The following is a 17,232-nucleotide window of genomic DNA, read 5'->3' on the forward strand; positions in this document are numbered from 1 at the left end:
TGGGTGAAAATAATGAAAAGGAAGTGGACTTTTACTTTCAATATCATTCGCTCTCTTTTGACTTCGTTTGCTTACAGACCCAGGATACTGAAAACAATGTTTTTCTCTAACATATTTTTGGTTGTTTCTTTGATGACCTTTCTGCGGGACTTCCATGTGACCAGTTGTGGTAAGCTCTCTTTATCCGTTGTGGTCTGAAAGCGGTTTATCTGCCTCCCTTGGGGCGATTAAACATAGACGTGCCATCAAATACAGCTTAGTGTTGAAAAACGTTATCGTGTTATTGCTTCAATTAATAAATCATCTTTATCATGTATGCCTAGATATAGGCTAATAGCTGATATTCTTTTTTTTAATAACTTGTTTGTTTTCTTTCCCTGTTGTTTAGGCAGTAGCCATATGGTCGTATGGTGTTAGTTCATGTAGCTAGACATGTACAAACCATTTATCTCTCGATTCTCACATTCTGAATATTATACTAACAAACATTGTACAATATGCTGTGGCATACTGTCATAATTACTGTATGGCCATGCCAAATTAAACTTGGAGTAGCTTTCATTAACAAAGCATTCACAGTATTAGGCTAAATTTACCCACCCACTGCTAGACTACAGTCATCTTAAAAAACGGTTTGGACTGTTGTAATCACAGGAGAATAACCGGCAGACCATGGACAAGGCTACTAGATATATTCTGTGATTGACTATAAATGTAGAAATGCAAATCTAATGATTAAAAAAGCATAACTAGGCTACTTACAAAATGAGTGAGTATGCCAAATAACATTAAAGCTGGACAATGGCTGATGTTGTGTTTTCAGACCATTTTAGGTTGCCTGGCAACATACCATACCAGTAATAAAGTAGAGATAGGCATTCTATATCAGAACAATTTAAATACATTAAATAAATAATGTATGTATCTGATTGCTAGTTTTACAATAAGCTGTTTAAAATCACAACCTTTTTTGTGTTACAGATACCAACTGTACAGATAGACCTGAGTTCACTCCAACCAGACTGGTAGTGAAGCATGGTGACCCAACCTCTGCCATCTGCTCTGTATGTCAGCATGCTTGCCTCGACAACGGCACCATTTATGATCTGGAGAAAGTTGTTGGAGACACATCAATAAATGGAACCACAATTTTATGGACGGTTGACAGACTGACTGAATGGCACACATCTCCCATTTGCTATTATAGCAATGCTGCTTACCAGTGTTGTAGCTCCCTGCATGTAACTGTGTACCGTAAGTAAACACAAAATAACTGTTACCATCAATGATTTAATTAGTAATAAAGCAAATGGGCACATGTAGGTAGTTTATATTCTTTCCTGTTGTTGCTTAATGTGTGCCGGTCTCTCTCCACAGAGCCTCCAGACAGTGTGTCCTTCAGCTTTGTTAATCACACTGGGCCGATGTTGGAGGGACATCAGTACACTCTGCAGTGTACAGTACAGGACGTTGCTCCTGTTGAAAACCTCGTTGTGACGTTCTACAGAGGACAGACAGCGCTGGGTCAACTGCAGTCCAACAACACAGAGAAGGAACCAGTGACTGAGATCTTCTCTTTAAACATCACACCCAGTAAAGAAGACGATGGAGTCCAGTTCTGGTGTGAAGCAAAGCTAGAACTGGGACCTGATGGACCACAGCGCCCTCCAGTGGTGACGTCAGAAAACATCACTGCCACTGTGCACTGTGAGTCTGACAAGAAAAATGACCACACTTTGACACCCTTCATTGTCATGTTGGCAACTTTTACAGTGATGGAAGAAGCATTTTGATCTGCTATGTAAAGCCGCTTTAATCAATATTTTTAGGCTATATTAGCAATGGGCATGACTGCTGGTGTGTGAAAGGGTTAGCTTGTATGAACCTTCTTGACTCTGCAGGTCCTTTTATCTTTACTGAATGTTATAGTGTCTTTCATCTCATTGTTCTGGTTTTAGTGCCTGCAACGTTTCTGTTTTGGTTTAGTCTCATCGCTTTCATTAGCATGTTTTTAGGGAAAAGGCTAAAAACATAACAAAACAAAAAAACACTGTAGACAAGGCCAGCGGTTCTCAACCTGGGGGTCAGGACCCCCAAGGGGGTCGCGAGATCATTTCTGAGCCTGGAGCACATTGGACAAGGCTAGGTGCTAGCTGCTAAAACTAAAAGTAAGGATAAGAACCACTGCACTAGGCTACCTGTCCTGCACCAAACTGCAGACAGACAACGTTAGCACCTAGCTGGTGAACATAATGGAGCTTTTAGCAGCTAAAGAACCAGATATTTCCCTCAGGAGTTTGTGGAAACCAAAACAGAACTTAAAGGAGAGTGAATATTGGACTTACATTCATCAGCTGGACACGAACACCACTCCAAATAAATGATAATGTTGCTATGTATCAGCTGGATGTTAGACAGCTATTTGCCGACACGTTATCAACTTAAACGTGATGTCAGCAGCTTGTTTTTCCGCTGCAACCAAAAGGCAAAAAAACAAACAGATATTACATGTGTCAAAAATTATGTCCTCCCCCACTTTGGTTCACAATGAAATACCTCAACAAATATTGGATGGATTGCTTTGAAATTTTGTACAAACATTTCATAAAATGAATCCTGACTTTGATGCTGCCCTGTCATGCCCACGCCACTGTGAGGTTGATATTTATGGTTTTGAGTTAAATCTCTCAAAAACTATTGGATGGATTGCCATAACATTTGGCATTTGTCTCACCCTTAGAATGAAATGTTACAACTTTGGTGATGACTAATTACTTGCAGAACTAATGACCATTGTGTTTAGTGGCTATAGCAAATGTTAGCATGTTAAACTAACATGGCGAACATGCATGTTAGCATACTGGTGATAACATTTAGCTCAAAGCACCATTACCAGTACAGCCTCTCTGACTCTTAGACTCTTTTAGTCTTGTTATCCTTAACTTCCATTGAGACTTGTAACATAACAATAGCTCTAGTAGTCTATATCCACGACGGGTGTCCATTACCTACCGCTTTCTTTGTGTTGGAATTTTAAACTCCGGTCAATTTATGGGGACTATGGTTAACTGCTCCTTAGATCTCTGCAGGTTAAATTGAGACAGCCCGGAATGCTGTGTGGACTAGCCGGACCCTCCTCTACAGCACTGTGGAGGAAGGTCTGGCAATGCGACACTACTAATACAGTGACAAACCGAAAACATATGAGTGTGGCTGTAGCCTAAGATGATCATATGTTTTGTATATAAAATATCAGTCTGCAAAGAAACTATTAACAGCCGTTCCTGTAAATAAAGGTAGCAGATGGAAATTCCTCTATGTTTTGGAGTGCACTGTAACAGAACCTAAAAAGTAAAGTACAACAGCCTGTTAGGTTGTTGTACAATGTGTTGTATATCTACATCAATGAAAAATCTGTTTAAATTTCAAAATTGTGCCCATGTTACTGTAATGACATGTTGTGTCTCTTCCTCACTTAATTCACACACAGATAAGCCTCAACTAAAGTCATCATCTTCAGATCTAATCACCGTCACGGAAGGAAACTCTCTACAACTGAACTGCTCGGCTGTGGGAAACCCCCGCCCCTCGTACACGTGGACATCACCTATCCGTTCCTACTCCAATGGCAGCGTTCTCACTATCGACTCTGTAACATCTGCGGATAAAGGGCAGTACACCTGTTCTGTCAGCAACCATGTGGGGACTGCCACTGTGAAGTTTGATGTGGATGTCAAAGGTGAGTTTGAAGTGTTGTCAGGTCTTCAGAGTTATGATGACTGTTACTGGAAAGTATGTGCAATTGCATTCTCATAGCAGTTGAGGATTGATTCTGACACATGAGGAAGGAAGTTCATTGTGACTGGTTTGGTATTTGTCTGACGTATTATATTCTCTGTTCCTTTTTTTCTTAACCCATCCCCCTCACCCCACTCTCTGCAGAAAGCTACATTGGACTCATTGTAGGTGTGATTGCAGCAGTTGCTCTTCTGGTTGTCATCTGTGTAGTAATTGGATACTTACTTTTCTACAAACCCAATCGGATGGGACAATACAACCTGAATGACGATTTCTGTTCGCAAACAAACCACTCTGCCGTGCCCTCTGTAGAGTAAGTCTGTGGTACGGCATGAAATGTGTATAGGCTGTTTGCATCTTGCTCTCCCTCATGTCCTGTCATGTCTCTACTGAAGCTATCCAATGACATAAAATGCCCCAAATCATAAAAAAGGAGTTTAAGTCAAGTTTCAACTTGTGCAACCTAAACTGAATGGAACAAGTCACTAGCTCTCTGGCTTTACAGAAGCTTATTTTACTGTAAAGCACAGTGTTACACTTATTAAGGAGATACGTATACAGCTCAGAACAGTTAAAACAAGTATTAAAGAGAATAGAAAATAAAGTTAAAATAGAACACGACGGGTATAAAATAAAAGATACAGTGCAGTGTAAGAAATGAACAATTACTTAGTTTAATAAAAGGCAGCGTCAAACAGAAACGTCTTCAGCCTTTAGTTAAAAGAACTGAGGATTGCAGCGCACTGCACTTTTCTGGGAGTTTGTTCCAGATATGTACAAACTGAACGCTGCTTCTCCATGTTTATTTCTGACTCTGGGGATAGAAAGCAGACCCAATGACCGAAAATGTCTGGGTGGGTCATAATGAGGCAGAAGATGTAAAACCAAAACAAAACAATAAACAGTTTGCTAAGGGAAATGGGAAACTAGATTCATGTCAACAAGTCAATACTATGCGGTGCTTATTTGGCCAATTTTGGCTGAAACCTCCAGCGTGGCTGTTTTACTGTTTCTCTCTGTTGTATTTCAGTTGTGTTACTGCAAAGAACTTCATAACTTTATTTAGAGCTGTGTTGTATATACTGTATAAAGCTTAAGAGTAGTACGTGATATTGCTCACATTGAACTTCACAGTTGTGTGTTAACCCACTGGAAGTGTGTGCCTGACTTCATTTCAACCCACAGACAGAGCAGTTTCCTGTTTCCAGTTTCCGTGTGAATGTGCATGTATTTGTTTTGTACATTTGTGTGTATGTGTGTGTGTGCGCTGTATTGATGTTAGTGACACTGAAAAAGAGGAATTTATACAAGCAGCTGTATAATAATGAACTGCTCACTGGAACTTTAATAAGAAAATATAAGGTTTTATCACGTTTATTATTTTGTTTTTTAAATAAATGACATTTTGTTCATGCTCAATGAGATGCATACAAGTTTCATTGATATTTTAATGCATTTAAAATACATGGAACAAGGTACTGTCAATTAACAGTAATTTAATGGAGACAGTGTCTAAACACCACAATATAAATGTTGTTGAAAAAAATACGACATTATTGGCTTTTTATTTCATAATTGTGTTAAATTAAAGCATTTAAGTCACAGACTGGCCTTAGTTTATTTACAGTTATCCAGTGTAAGAATCAGTACTTGCCTCATAATATGTTTGTCTGTCTCTGTTTATCTCAATAAAAAAAATCTCCCAGGAGCAAGTAGAAAGTGAAACAATGGAACAAATTAAGCATCCATTAAAAATTGAAAATCCGTCCACATCCTGTCCAGTATCCGTTCAGGTTCTCAGGCTATCTAATCATTTCCTTTACTAAGATACTGCTACATAAAATCATAAAGGCATGGGAACAAAATGATAAGCTACATTTTATTGTAATAAGTCAGCAAAATCATATGATTAATGTTAAAACATAAACAAACAAACAAACAAACAAAATTACTTTTTTATTATAGCCTACACCCCATGGATGTATTAAGAGAACACCCATGATAAATTATCATTGACATATATAGATTATCGACCCGAACCGCGCCTCTTGATGACGTGCATTGATTGGATTACAGGCTTGCAGTAGAAATCGGTAACGGCTTGTGTGGCTGCGTGCCTCGCTAAGAGGATTGGGAAACTATCAATTTCTGTCCTGTTTGCTGCCGCCTTATCGGTGTTTTGTCCCAGCTGTAGGCCTACATCGCTGCAGCCTCCCTGTTCTGTAACTGACACTGAAAACCCGCAGAGGAGAGGGCAGAAAGAGCCATAAAGATGAGCACCGGAGCGGGCATCGACTACAGCGTCTGGGATCACATCTATGTGTCCGACGATGAAGATGTGACCAATCCGTATGTCGACACGCCGAGCTTGTTCAGAATGAGACACCGGGTCAGCAGTGAAACTTGTAGTAGCTGTGACGTTTGGATTCTCATACCTGGTTAGTTTGACCAGTAGAAGTGACTTAACTAGTAACCGACAATATACACAGAGAATGACCAACAGGTGTTACACAAACATCTGTGACCCGTCAGATTCTCTGACGCTAAAAGATCTGTCAGCTAAATTATTGGCAAGCAAACACATTTGCAAAGAGCTTTACAGGAATAAGAAATGGAAAAAGAGGGAGATGGAATAGGCAAAGAAAACATAATCTGAAAATAAGTAGAATTAAATGTGCCACCCACAATTTAAAAGATGTAAAATTAAGAGAAAGCCAAAGAAAACGCTAGAAAAGACTGAAGGGTTGACCGTATTGACAGCTAAGTCGTGCTCTAATAGTGACTACCACTAATGTTGCTGTCACAGCTATATTGTTACCTGGTAACAATATAGCTGTGGTATGGTATGGTAATACCATATCTAACTATCATTACAATGTTTGTGGTAATAGCTATTAACATTTGTGACCCAATCTAAACATTATGTAAGCTCCCTTTTTGGCAGCAGCTAACAAAATAGTATGTGACCATGACAAATGTATGTGTAATGTAAACAGCTCAAAATCCTCATTGGTGTAGTGATGGGTAACATAGTTTGTGTAACACCTTTATTTTTACAGTCTATGGTAACACAACATTTAAGTGATCACAGCTATTTTGTTATGGCATTTATGTCGGCTGATCAGTAACAGAAAATGCAGCGCAGAAAGTCCAAAGTTATGTTTTGAGGTATAGTGTAAAGCAAATATCTTGGAAATAATAATTTGATGAAATAAGTGAAGCATTTTCCGGAGCTTTTCACTGCATCTCACAGACGTGATTATCTGTGTAAAATCAGTTAAAAATATGCTCGAAATTTAAAAAATGAATTATGGAACTAGCGTAGTATGGTTGCTAACTGCATTGGTCAAGCTCAGTTTGTATGGCTCTGGTTCTGTGTCGATAATAGGCTTAGCTGGTGCAAAGCTGTCACATGACTAGTTAAGTGAAAGGTCTAGAGCGGCTTGTAGTCTCCAGCACCCTCTCTGGTTTCCCTTGTCTATTTTCTTTTCCAGTATTTCTTCTTTCTTGAGGTTCATTATCAATGATACTGAACCTCAAATTTGGCCGTGTTAATGGTTAGAGATAACCAAATGAGTCAGAACAAGGCATTGTGATTCATGCGCCTTAACATATTCCATTGCCCAGCAACAATAGTTCCAACTAATATTTCCCAAGATATTTGAGATCTTTTTCCCACATCAGGCACTGATTCATTTGTTTTAAATATAAGATGACTTCTCTAGGTAATTAGTTCTCTGTCATGTGCAGACTTCTTTCTTTCGGTCATGCACACGTTTTTTTTGAATGTGTGTCTTCTAGTTTTCTTCTTATTTCACTTTTTAGCATCTTCTCCCTAACCAATCCTCTTCACCCTCTCCTCAACTCCCACCATCTGTGTCTTATGATTTTTTTTTCTCCACTTATCGCTTTACTCTCATCCACTGTGGCCTGCCACAACAGACCCGGCTGGAGAGAATGGCTGAGTTTCAGCAGAGAGGGGAAGATCTGGAGAATAACTTATTAGAATGCAAGAAGCTGTTGGAGGAAGCCCAGGGACGACTTAAAGAACTGGAAGAAGGAAGGAACGAAGGAGAGGAGGATGAGGAGAGAGAGGCTGAGATCAAGAAAGTCCAGGGCGAGGTCAGAAAACTGAAGAAGGATGAAAAGTGTTTCGAGAAAATGATCGAAGAATACCGGCGAGAAGAAAAGAAGCTGCCCTGGGATGTTGACACTATCAGCAAAGAAGGTTTCAGCAAGGTAGGGCATGGCAACAAGGGCACAAGATTTGTGAGATTTAGTGTGACTTGTCTGTTTCCGGGTTCCTCTGTTTTATTTTTTTCAAACTTTATTTTGCATTTTTTAGGTTATCAAAAAATAACAATACAGAGATCGCTATATAAGAGGGAAAAAGTGTACATATGCCCCCCCTCCTCCTCCCACGAGGCTCTAAAAAAAAAAAAAAAAAACATAAGCACAGAATATGAAAATAAAAACAGGATTGGACGGGGACAAAAAACTTTAGTATCATAACAGATAATCTTGAATATAATAACAGACGGCAAATAAATAATATCAATATAAGAGAATGATACAACCTCCTTATATATTTAAGTCTATGTATGAATTCTTACGTACGTCTGTATGATTGGTGTTTTTCCTGTTGCACTGCAAGTGGTTGGTGGAGAACAGTCTTCATGTTCTGTATGTAAGTACGTACACAAGGAACTACGACAAATAAGAAAACTAAGACATCAAATATTTGTCGTCAAACCGTGTCTCATACACAGTGAGGAGGCATGTATACATTCCAAAGTGTCCTGCCACTTATCCTCAGAGAGTTCCACACCTAAATCCCTTTCCCATGCCGCTGGTCCAGGTAATCTGTTTTTTATGTTATGTATCAGACTGTAAAATACAGAGGCTCATCTCCTCTTATAAGGGTCTATCATCCCCTTGGGGCTCATTGGTTTTCTTTCTCTTGTTTTCCAGAGTGTACTCAACATCAATCCTGTAACTAAGGAGGAAATAGAGGAGGAAAAGGTGGAGAAGCACAAGACCTTTGCTGAGAAGTATAAAAAAGAAATCAAACACTTTGGTATGCATTGTTGTTGTATAAACCTGTCTATTTTGATCTCTAGTTACAAGATTTTCAAAGACACCAAACCGCTTATGGGCTGTGTGCAAAATATTTCACTCATTCACTGTTCACACACTATTTTTGTGGCATATAGTGCCTTCAAGTTGGGGTTGTGTTACTGTATGATGGGGAATTTATAACTTTGTAAGTTTGAGGGCTACAAATTGATAAATTGTGACAAATGCTGATGTTTTTAAACGGTTGCTCTAGCAATTTAGTAGGGCATTTTCATAATGTTGGGGGTGCTCAAAAGAGATTAGAAAAGGTCTAAATCAAAGCAGCAGAACTCATATCCTGACTTTTAGTTCCTAGTATGGGCATGAATCGTCAATTATCACCAAAAAATTGCCATTGTTGAACAGGGTACATGGCGTGTCCATTTTACTGTTAGTCACCAAACAACGCAGAACACATTTGATTTCCTGTGTCGAAAACACAACCTCTGGAGCTCGATTTGAATTATGATGGACGTGTTTGTGTTTGCACCAGGTATGTTGCGGCGCTGGGGTGACAGTCAGAAGTATCTGTCAGACAACCCACATCTGGTCTGTGAAGAGACGGCTAATTGCCTTGTTGTCATCTGTATTGACTTTGAGATAGATGAGGTGAGTGCTGTGAGAAAAGTATGTATGCATGTTCTGGGTAATAAAGGCAACACCTAAATCAGCCAGGTAGAGCCTTGTTAATTCTCCATGTACTTGTAGAAACATGCACTAATGGAGCAGGTGGCCCACCAGGCCATCGTCATGCAGTTCATCTTGGATTTGGCTCGGACGCTTAAGGTCGACGCAAGAGGCTGCTTCAGAGAATTCTTTTCAAAGATCCAGGTCTGTAGTTACCAAAACGTGCTCTCCTGCATCTTTGTCTGTGTGGTCACTTTCCAATTTGTTGTAGTATTTGTGGGAATTTGGCCATTTAAGTGTGTTTATGTCCATTTCAGACTGCAGACAAGCCGTACCTAGACGAGTTTGACCATGAGCTGGAGCTGCTGAAGGAGCGGATCCGCAGCTGCGCGCAGATGCGGATGGCGAGTGCTGTGAAGGAGTTAGAGGAAGAAGAGAGGCAGAAGAGACTGGGCCCAGGTGGTTTAGACCCTGTAGAGGTCTATGAATCACTGCCAAAGGTAAACCATTCACAAAAGCGTTACTATGGATCCCACGCAACTTCTAGGCAAGTCCCGCCCTACGAAGCAGCCCGATTGGTTGGGGTTAGTCATTGACCTTGACTGATTAAGGTTAGGATAGCTGACTAGTCGGGGGCTAGGACCTGAACAAATCGGGCTCTGTTACCTTGCGTAAGCATGGACGCCTGGCCAATAGTAGCGTGTGACTGCTACTGAAGGGCAGGTCTTGCTTAGAAGTTGCGTGGGTTCCATAATAATGCTTCACACACACATTCATACAGGAAGTGCTGAGAATTTAGCCACAGTGGTCAGCACTGTTTACATGTGGAACTATGAAGTAAAATGTAAAATAAATAATTGAAAAAGTAGGTAACATGGTGGGACAAACAATAAATCCTGGTTGGTAAGTTCCAAATAAGTCTGTTTTAGAAAATAGGAGGTTTCAACACTCGTGTTCCCTATAAATATACATCAGCGATATTTGATATAACCTTACACTGCAACTAAAAAGTAGTTGTTTGACCTGCTCTACATCTCCTGGGGCTACATTGGAAAACATCAGGGGTCTCATTTATAAACGTGGCGTACGCACAAAACGGGACTGAAAATGTGCATACGCCACTACACACGCAAAGGTTGTGTTTTATAAAAAATAGGGCTGTCAATTGATTAAAAAAATTAATCTAATTAATTACATACTCGAAATTAATCGCATACATAATAGGCTAACGTTAGCTGCTGTCGAGTATAGTGTTAACTAGCGTCCCGTGCAGCGATGTTTGTGTTGCCTGTATCGTCTGTTTCAGAGCATCAAAGAGAAGAGCACAGACATATCAGTGGCACCAGATTTCGGTAGCCAGGGTTGGCAGGAAGAAGATTTTTACAAGTAAATGTTCCAGTTAATGATCCAGGCAGCACATTCTCGTTTCCCTCCTTCATTTTACAGTCGAATGGTGGCTAGAACTGCTGGAATAAATTAATCTGCGTTATTTTTTTTAACGCGTTTTTTTTTTTCTCAGATTAATTAATTCGAAATTAACCTGTTATTTTGACAGCCCTAATAAAAAACAAACTTGACGAGAGAATGTGCGGTCCTCCACGCAAACTCTGACCCATGCGTACGCACATTTTGGAGACAATGGGAATTGGCGACGCAGATGGTGAGGTGGTGAACTGAAGTCAGACTGCAGAACTGAAGTCAGACTGCAGAATAACGATTTCTCGTAATATTTTCAAGTATTGATGGCTCAAGCACATTTCTTCACTCCATATCATCCACGTTACCATGAAGATTAAATCCAGCAGTGTTATTTTGTACTGAGTGATAATTGTTCCATAAACACCTCCAACTCAAATGTTAAATAAAAAATTGTTCTTAATATTTAATCAGCGCTGTCTCACCGTCACATTGTCTGCTACGGAGTGCAGGAGGAGGAGATGGCCCGACTGCATGGAGTACAGGATAGCATCAAATACCCTACCATTAGATAACTGCAGAACACAGTGTAAATAACTACATATCTGTCTTTAATACTGTGCATATATCATCAAATGTCAAAGTCTGGAAATACAGCTGTTAAGTTCTCGTGCAATTGTTACACTCAACGTCCTCGTTATCGGTCCAAACTTTAATACTGTTCATGACAAAACCTGCATGAAGAAAAGTTTGACTTTCTTTCGTCTTCTAATTGTATCTCGGGGTGGGGGGGTACCACTAGTTAATGCTGTGATTTTGACAAGGTGTTATCAATCACTCTAATTGTCGTAAACATATAAATACTGCGGTGACCCCCGTGCGTAATGCTGCATGATGGCACTGCTGGCCCTGCAGGAGGTCTACACTAATGGAAGAATCAGGAGAAAAAGAGACTTCAGGGACCATGACGATGACTGGCTAATATGCCTATTTAAATTCCCTAAAGCTGAGCTATTGGATCTATGTACTGAATTGGGTCCAGTAGAGAGGGCAACGTGCTGGAACCGTGCCATCCCGGTCCAAATACAGGTCCTCTCTGGGGGCAACCGGCTGTTTCCAGAGGGAAATGGCAGACAGGTGAAAAGTGTTTTTTTAAATAAATATATATATATATCTCACTAAGGCTTGTTTGGATATAATATATAGTTCTGTTAAATCTAGGTCTGGTATATCGAATCTGTCCCAGAGTGCCGGTATTATTAATATAGGTCGTCTATAGATCAGGTTTCCCTACACTGTGCAAGAACAGGCCGAAATTATAATTCAATTTGCAGCAATTTCTGAACGTCTGACAAGTTTTTTGCTTTTTCCCCACCAGTCGTCATGATTTGGCCTAAAGAACAACTGCAGGGTCATTAACATACTGATCAGCATTCACAAGGTGCTTTGCATTGACTATTTATGGTTAAAAAAAGGCGCTTACAGGGCGGGATAAGAGGCTGATTCACGTACGCACACTTGTAGGTAATCTCTGATTTATAAAGGGAACATTGCTTACAGATGTGCGTACACACGGTTTTATAAATCTGAATTTTTTTTGGCGTACGCCATTTTTGGCTTTTGGGCGTACGTACACTTTTAGTAAGGATCCTACGCACAGTTTTATGAATGAGACCCCAGGCCTGTTAGAGTGTCTCCCATTTCATCCAGTTTACACACCACATCAATTTCCACCTTGTTTTGCTGTAGCGGGTGAGGCTACGAGCCAGAAAAGTAAATACATCAGATCAATCCTACAGGCATTAGCACATGGCTACTAGTTATTGCATTCTTTGTTTTTTAAATTCTTGAGTATAAGGGAGAAACATATACTCTAAAAAAAGAAAGAAACGTCCTGTCACTTTCAACTGCTTTTATATTTTAAGCAAACTTAACATATGCAAATATTTGTATGAACATTAAAAGATTTAACAACTAAGACATAAACTGAACAGTTTTCACAGAAATGTGACTAACATAAATTGAATAATGTGTCCCTGAACAAAGGAGGGGTCAAAATTAAAAGTAGCCCTCAGTATCTGGTGTGGCCACCAGCTACATTAAGTACTGCAGTGCATCTCCTCCTCATGTACTGCACCAGACAGGCCAGTTCTTGTGGTTGTTTTTGCCATCCTGTACCTGTCCCGCAGGTGTGATATAGGTGTGATGTACCGATCCTGTGCAGGTGTTGTTACATGTGGTCTGCCTGTGCGACGACGATCAGCTGTCCTTCCCAGTCTTAGGCGTCTCATAGTAGGGACATTGCAATGCATTGCCCTGGCCACATCTGCTGTCCTCATGCCTCCTTGCACCATGCCTTAAGGCACGTTCACGCAGATTAGCAGGGACCCTGGGCGTCTTTCTTTTGGTGTTTTTCAGAGTCAGTAGAAAGGTCTCTTTACTTTCCTAATTTTCTTAGAACTGTGACCTTAATTGCCTACCGCCTGCAAGCTGTTATTGTCTTTTCGACTGTTCAACAGGTGCATGTTCATTAATTGGTTATGGTTCATTGAACAAGCATGAAAAACATTGTTTAAACCCTTTACAATGAAGATCTCTAAAGTTATTTTGATTTTTACAAAAGTATCTTTAAAATACAGTGTCCTGAAAAAGGGACGTTTCTTTTTTGCTGAGTTTATAAAGTTGACTTTGTTTACAGTATTGTTTAATAGTCTGCATAATGTAAAAGTATGTGGTTCTTTGAGAAGGAAGATATTGACATTCATGCCATATTTCTTTTTTCTACATTTGCTTTAATTTTTGTTTTTTATTCTGTTTTGAAAAAAATTGCTTTCCCTCCACACAGAGTTCACATCCTGTTAATGGCTTCTAACGTGAGCTCTTTATAAAGATCTTTTTACTTTGACAGCAGTGTAGTCGGTGCGAGAGACTGCATTTTTTCCACAGATTTTAAAACCTGTTTGTAGTGTTTGCGCAGTCCATTGATATGAACCGTGTTGCCATTTGGATAATCATAGAAGTCAATACACAGCTGAGCGGAATGGACTCCAGCAGTCAGCCATGAGCTCTCTGTGTGCAAGGTAAATAGCATTATCTACTTCCCTTGAGATTAAACATAACATCATTTTTCAACTCCTTCCTTGTGACATTAGGAGTTTAATAAAGTTAAATTAGTTCCAAAGTCAATACAATTGTAAAAAGAAAATTGACGAAACGTTATGAATGCAGGGTGTATGCAAGAGTAATCATTTTTAAACTTGACTATGAAAGTATTTTCTCTACTAAACTCACTCAATTTTAGTGCTGAGACATCAATTGGCAGTGGTCAGTTCAGTACAGTATGTTTATTGGGCCATGCTAGACATTTTGTCTTTTGTATTATAGGACATGCAGAAGAGCTTTGATGAGAAGAACATTCAGATGCTGCAGGAAGCTATCCGCAAACTGGACCTGGAGGTGAGTGTGTTTGTAACTGAGCCTCGGCCCAAAATGCTAACTTCCAGTCAATAAAAAAGTTAACCCTTGTATTGTCTTCCCATCGACCAAAATTGACCTGGTTTGGTTTGCCTGTTTATAAAGCATAAAGTATCCTGTAAAGTCTCCCCCAGGTATGTCTTACATCTTCTTAGCCAACTTGATTCCAACTTATTACCACTCGTTTTACACTTACACGTATTATTTTTATTTTGACTAAAAGTTAAGATCAAAGGAACATATGTTTATTTATTATCTCAGATTTTGACCCGGGTAGACTATGAAAGTAGTGATCATCAATTTTTATTTTAGTGTTACATATTATTTTTGGGGAAATTTGGTTGAAAGAAACCCATATATATCTGATATAAAAACTTTGAATTTGACCCGAGGACAACATGAGGGTTAAAGAAGGCCAGAGGGTGTCTTTGATCGGCACAACATAAGTTTGTTCATATTATTGATTCTGTGTCTTGAACTGGTGTCGCTGTGTTTCTCTCTACAGGAAGGAAAATACCACCTCAGGAGGTGTATTGCCTCTGGACTGTGGGTCCCTGAATCAGGAGAGAGTGACGATGAAAAGGAAGACGATGAAGAGGATGAGGAAGAAGATTAGAATAACAGAACGGAGAACATTCCAATGTTTAACAATTACTTTTTGTGCAACAGTGTGCAAATATTGTTATACTGTATATATCCAACCTAATGTACAAGTACATTCTTCTTGAAAAAAATGTTTAGCATGCCATTACAGGCACCTGCCATTTACAGACTAAACAATCTGCCTGCGCTGTTGCCCTACTGCGGTCAACAGCACCATCTCAAGTCTGTTTGGGGACAGACAGCCTGTAAACTACATCAGAAGCCTGTATGGTGAACACCTTATCACTTTTGTGATTTGTAAATTTTAAGACCATCTGAATTAAATTGAATAGAGAACTCCAAAACAAAATGTGTCCTCAATATTCAAATTGTTAGACTCTAGTTTTAGTCCAGTCCAATGAATTCTGAAAATTACAGTTGTGACTACCATTTGGGAACTTTGATGTTTCCAAGTTTGTTTTTTATTGAGACATTCAAAGGGGTTGAGTCAACTAGAAAGTGACATAGAGTATTTTTTATTGTTGTTTTGAGTGTCTATCCTTGTTATGGTAGGAACTACTGGTAGGCTGATAAACTGACAGGGCAGATATATCAGCCAATATTTGCTTATTGTAGATAGAGAGATGGCTTCCTATATGTCAACCAATAAGTAACAAGAACTTGTAGTTAATAAATGTTTAAGATATTTTAGAAACCTTTTATGTTCATGTAAATATCAGCCAATATATGTTGTTATCAGGTTTTTGTAACTCAAATACCTATATTGGTATCAACCTCAAAAATCCAGTATTGATCCGGCTGTTGTAGGAACTCCAGACATCTCAGAGTAAACCTGTCAAGTTTCTTGGATTTAATTAGAATTACAAAGCCCAACCTAGCTTTGCAAATTTGCATATCAACTTGCAACTAATGATCATTTTCATCATTGATTAATCTGTCGCTTATTTTCTTGATTAATTGATTAGGCTACTAGTCTTGCGAATTTTGTGATATAAAACAGAGAAAAACAGCAAATTGTTTGAAATAGAGAATGTTTGGCATTTCTGCATGAAAAATGACAAAACAATTTAATCGAATATCATAGTACAATTGTTGCAGATAAATTTTCTGTTGGTCCAACTAATCAGTTAGTGGAGGAATCGTCTCAACTCTAAAAATGATGAGTCCTTCCAACCGCGTGCAAGTCCAAGTAGTTTAGTTTGTATCTATATTATGGTTGCTGCTTTGTAATGTAAGAGTTGTTACAATATGTCGTAGTGTTTGTGTGTACTGTTTTTTTTTACAAGCAATATGTTTTATTTAGTATTTATGTTTGAAGTTGTGAAGTTTAAGTTGTTATAGAACTTGTACAATAAACCAGGCATTTTGTTGTCGTTCACAAACGGTTTGTGTTTATTTTATCAACTTTTCCACTTATTGCCGTGAATCCTGACTCATTTTCTGCTATACTTCTCTCTCCATCTCTCTCACTTGCATAATTAATTGCTGTGTCGTTCTCCCTTTCTCTCTCTCTCTCTCTCTCTCTCTCTCTCTCTCTCTCTCTCCCTATCTTTCCTTCATAATTAATTGGTGGGTTTGATTTAGTGGTCTGTACAGGATTTTTTGAAGCAAAGCTTCTTTATGCAGTCACTTTTGTAAATAGAAAACAATCAGTGCAGGCCTGGGGCATAAATCAAATCTAAATAATGCCTATAAAAGCTGATGGGAGAGAAACATAATAGCAGCTTCCTGCAGAACTGTTTGGGTGTGTTTCTTTGTAGGTTTATATAAATGTGTGGTTATTGTCACAGTCTGGTCCTCTCTTGATGTGTGAATGTTCTAATAATTTTGAAAAAGCATTGAACAGGTAAAAGTGAGCACAGGTTTAGTTTCTGCATGTTAACTGGGATCATCAGAGGCTGTTTTAGTGACATTTTGTGTTATCACAGCGTCTGTAGAGAAACAATTACAACCTCAGTCGATGGGCTGAATAGTAATCTGCAACTATTATTATCACCATAATGATTGGTTTATCGCTTTAGTTCCCTTTCAAGCAAAAATGTGAAATCTTCTTTGGTTCCAGCTTCTCAAATGTGAGAATGTGCTGCCTTTGGTTGGCTTACATTACAGTAAACTGAGTATATTTGGGGTTGGGGCTGTTTGTCCGACGAAACTAGCCATTCTTGGACCCTGGGAACCTATAGTGGGCATTCTTCCCTA

At 39.1% G+C, this 17,232-nt stretch overlaps 2 protein-coding genes across 3 annotated transcripts; both read left to right on the forward strand.

Annotated features, from left to right (window-relative positions):
* LOC116042853 (cell adhesion molecule 4-like) lies at positions 1 to 5,359 on the forward strand. The gene is made up of 5 exons (XM_031289258.2): positions 1 to 169; positions 982 to 1,254; positions 1,378 to 1,707; positions 3,491 to 3,739; positions 3,943 to 5,359. The coding sequence occupies exons 1-5, from the start codon at positions 13 to 15 to the stop codon at positions 4,113 to 4,115; spliced, it is 1,182 nt and encodes a 393-aa protein (XP_031145118.1). The 5' UTR covers positions 1 to 12; the 3' UTR covers positions 4,116 to 5,359.
* A 524-nt stretch (positions 5,360 to 5,883) lies between these two features.
* On the forward strand, positions 5,884 to 16,405 carry cdc37 (cell division cycle 37 homolog (S. cerevisiae)). 2 transcript variants are annotated; one of them, XM_031289259.1, is made up of 8 exons: positions 5,884 to 6,187; positions 7,741 to 8,037; positions 8,770 to 8,875; positions 9,407 to 9,522; positions 9,622 to 9,744; positions 9,858 to 10,040; positions 14,341 to 14,412; positions 14,936 to 16,405. In XM_031289259.1, the coding sequence occupies exons 1-8, from the start codon at positions 6,071 to 6,073 to the stop codon at positions 15,044 to 15,046; spliced, it is 1,125 nt and encodes a 374-aa protein (XP_031145119.1). In that variant the 5' UTR covers positions 5,884 to 6,070; the 3' UTR covers positions 15,047 to 16,405. The 2 variants fall into 2 exon arrangements, with proteins under 2 accessions (XP_031145119.1, XP_031145120.1); XM_031289260.2 differs by having other exon boundaries at positions 5,935 to 6,236.
* The last annotated feature ends 827 nt before the right edge of the window (positions 16,406 to 17,232 follow it).

This window comes from Sander lucioperca, chromosome 4, assembly GCF_008315115.2.
Source record: "Sander lucioperca isolate FBNREF2018 chromosome 4, SLUC_FBN_1.2, whole genome shotgun sequence".
Taxonomy (NCBI): domain Eukaryota; kingdom Metazoa; phylum Chordata; class Actinopteri; order Perciformes; family Percidae; genus Sander; species Sander lucioperca.

What these genes read in the sequence shown, in the direction of transcription:
- LOC116042853 (XM_031289258.2), top strand. Translation starts at nt 13, where the DNA reads ATGAAAAGGAAGTGGACTTTTACTTTCAATATCATTCGCTCTCTTTTG. An exon ending in CCTGCATGTAACTGTGTACC is followed by an intron (nt 1,255 to 1,377) that starts GTAAGTAAACAC and finishes CTCTCTCCACAG; the next exon opens with AGCCTCCAGACAGTGTGTCC. An exon ending in GTTTGATGTGGATGTCAAAG is followed by an intron (nt 3,740 to 3,942) that starts GTGAGTTTGAAG and finishes CACTCTCTGCAG; the next exon opens with AAAGCTACATTGGACTCATT.
- cdc37 (XM_031289259.1), top strand. Translation starts at nt 6,071, where the DNA reads ATGAGCACCGGAGCGGGCATCGACTACAGCGTCTGGGATCACATCTAT. An exon ending in GCAAAGAAGGTTTCAGCAAG is followed by an intron (nt 8,038 to 8,769) that starts GTAGGGCATGGC and finishes CTTGTTTTCCAG; the next exon opens with AGTGTACTCAACATCAATCC. An exon ending in TCCGCAAACTGGACCTGGAG is followed by an intron (nt 14,413 to 14,935) that starts GTGAGTGTGTTT and finishes TTCTCTCTACAG; the next exon opens with GAAGGAAAATACCACCTCAG.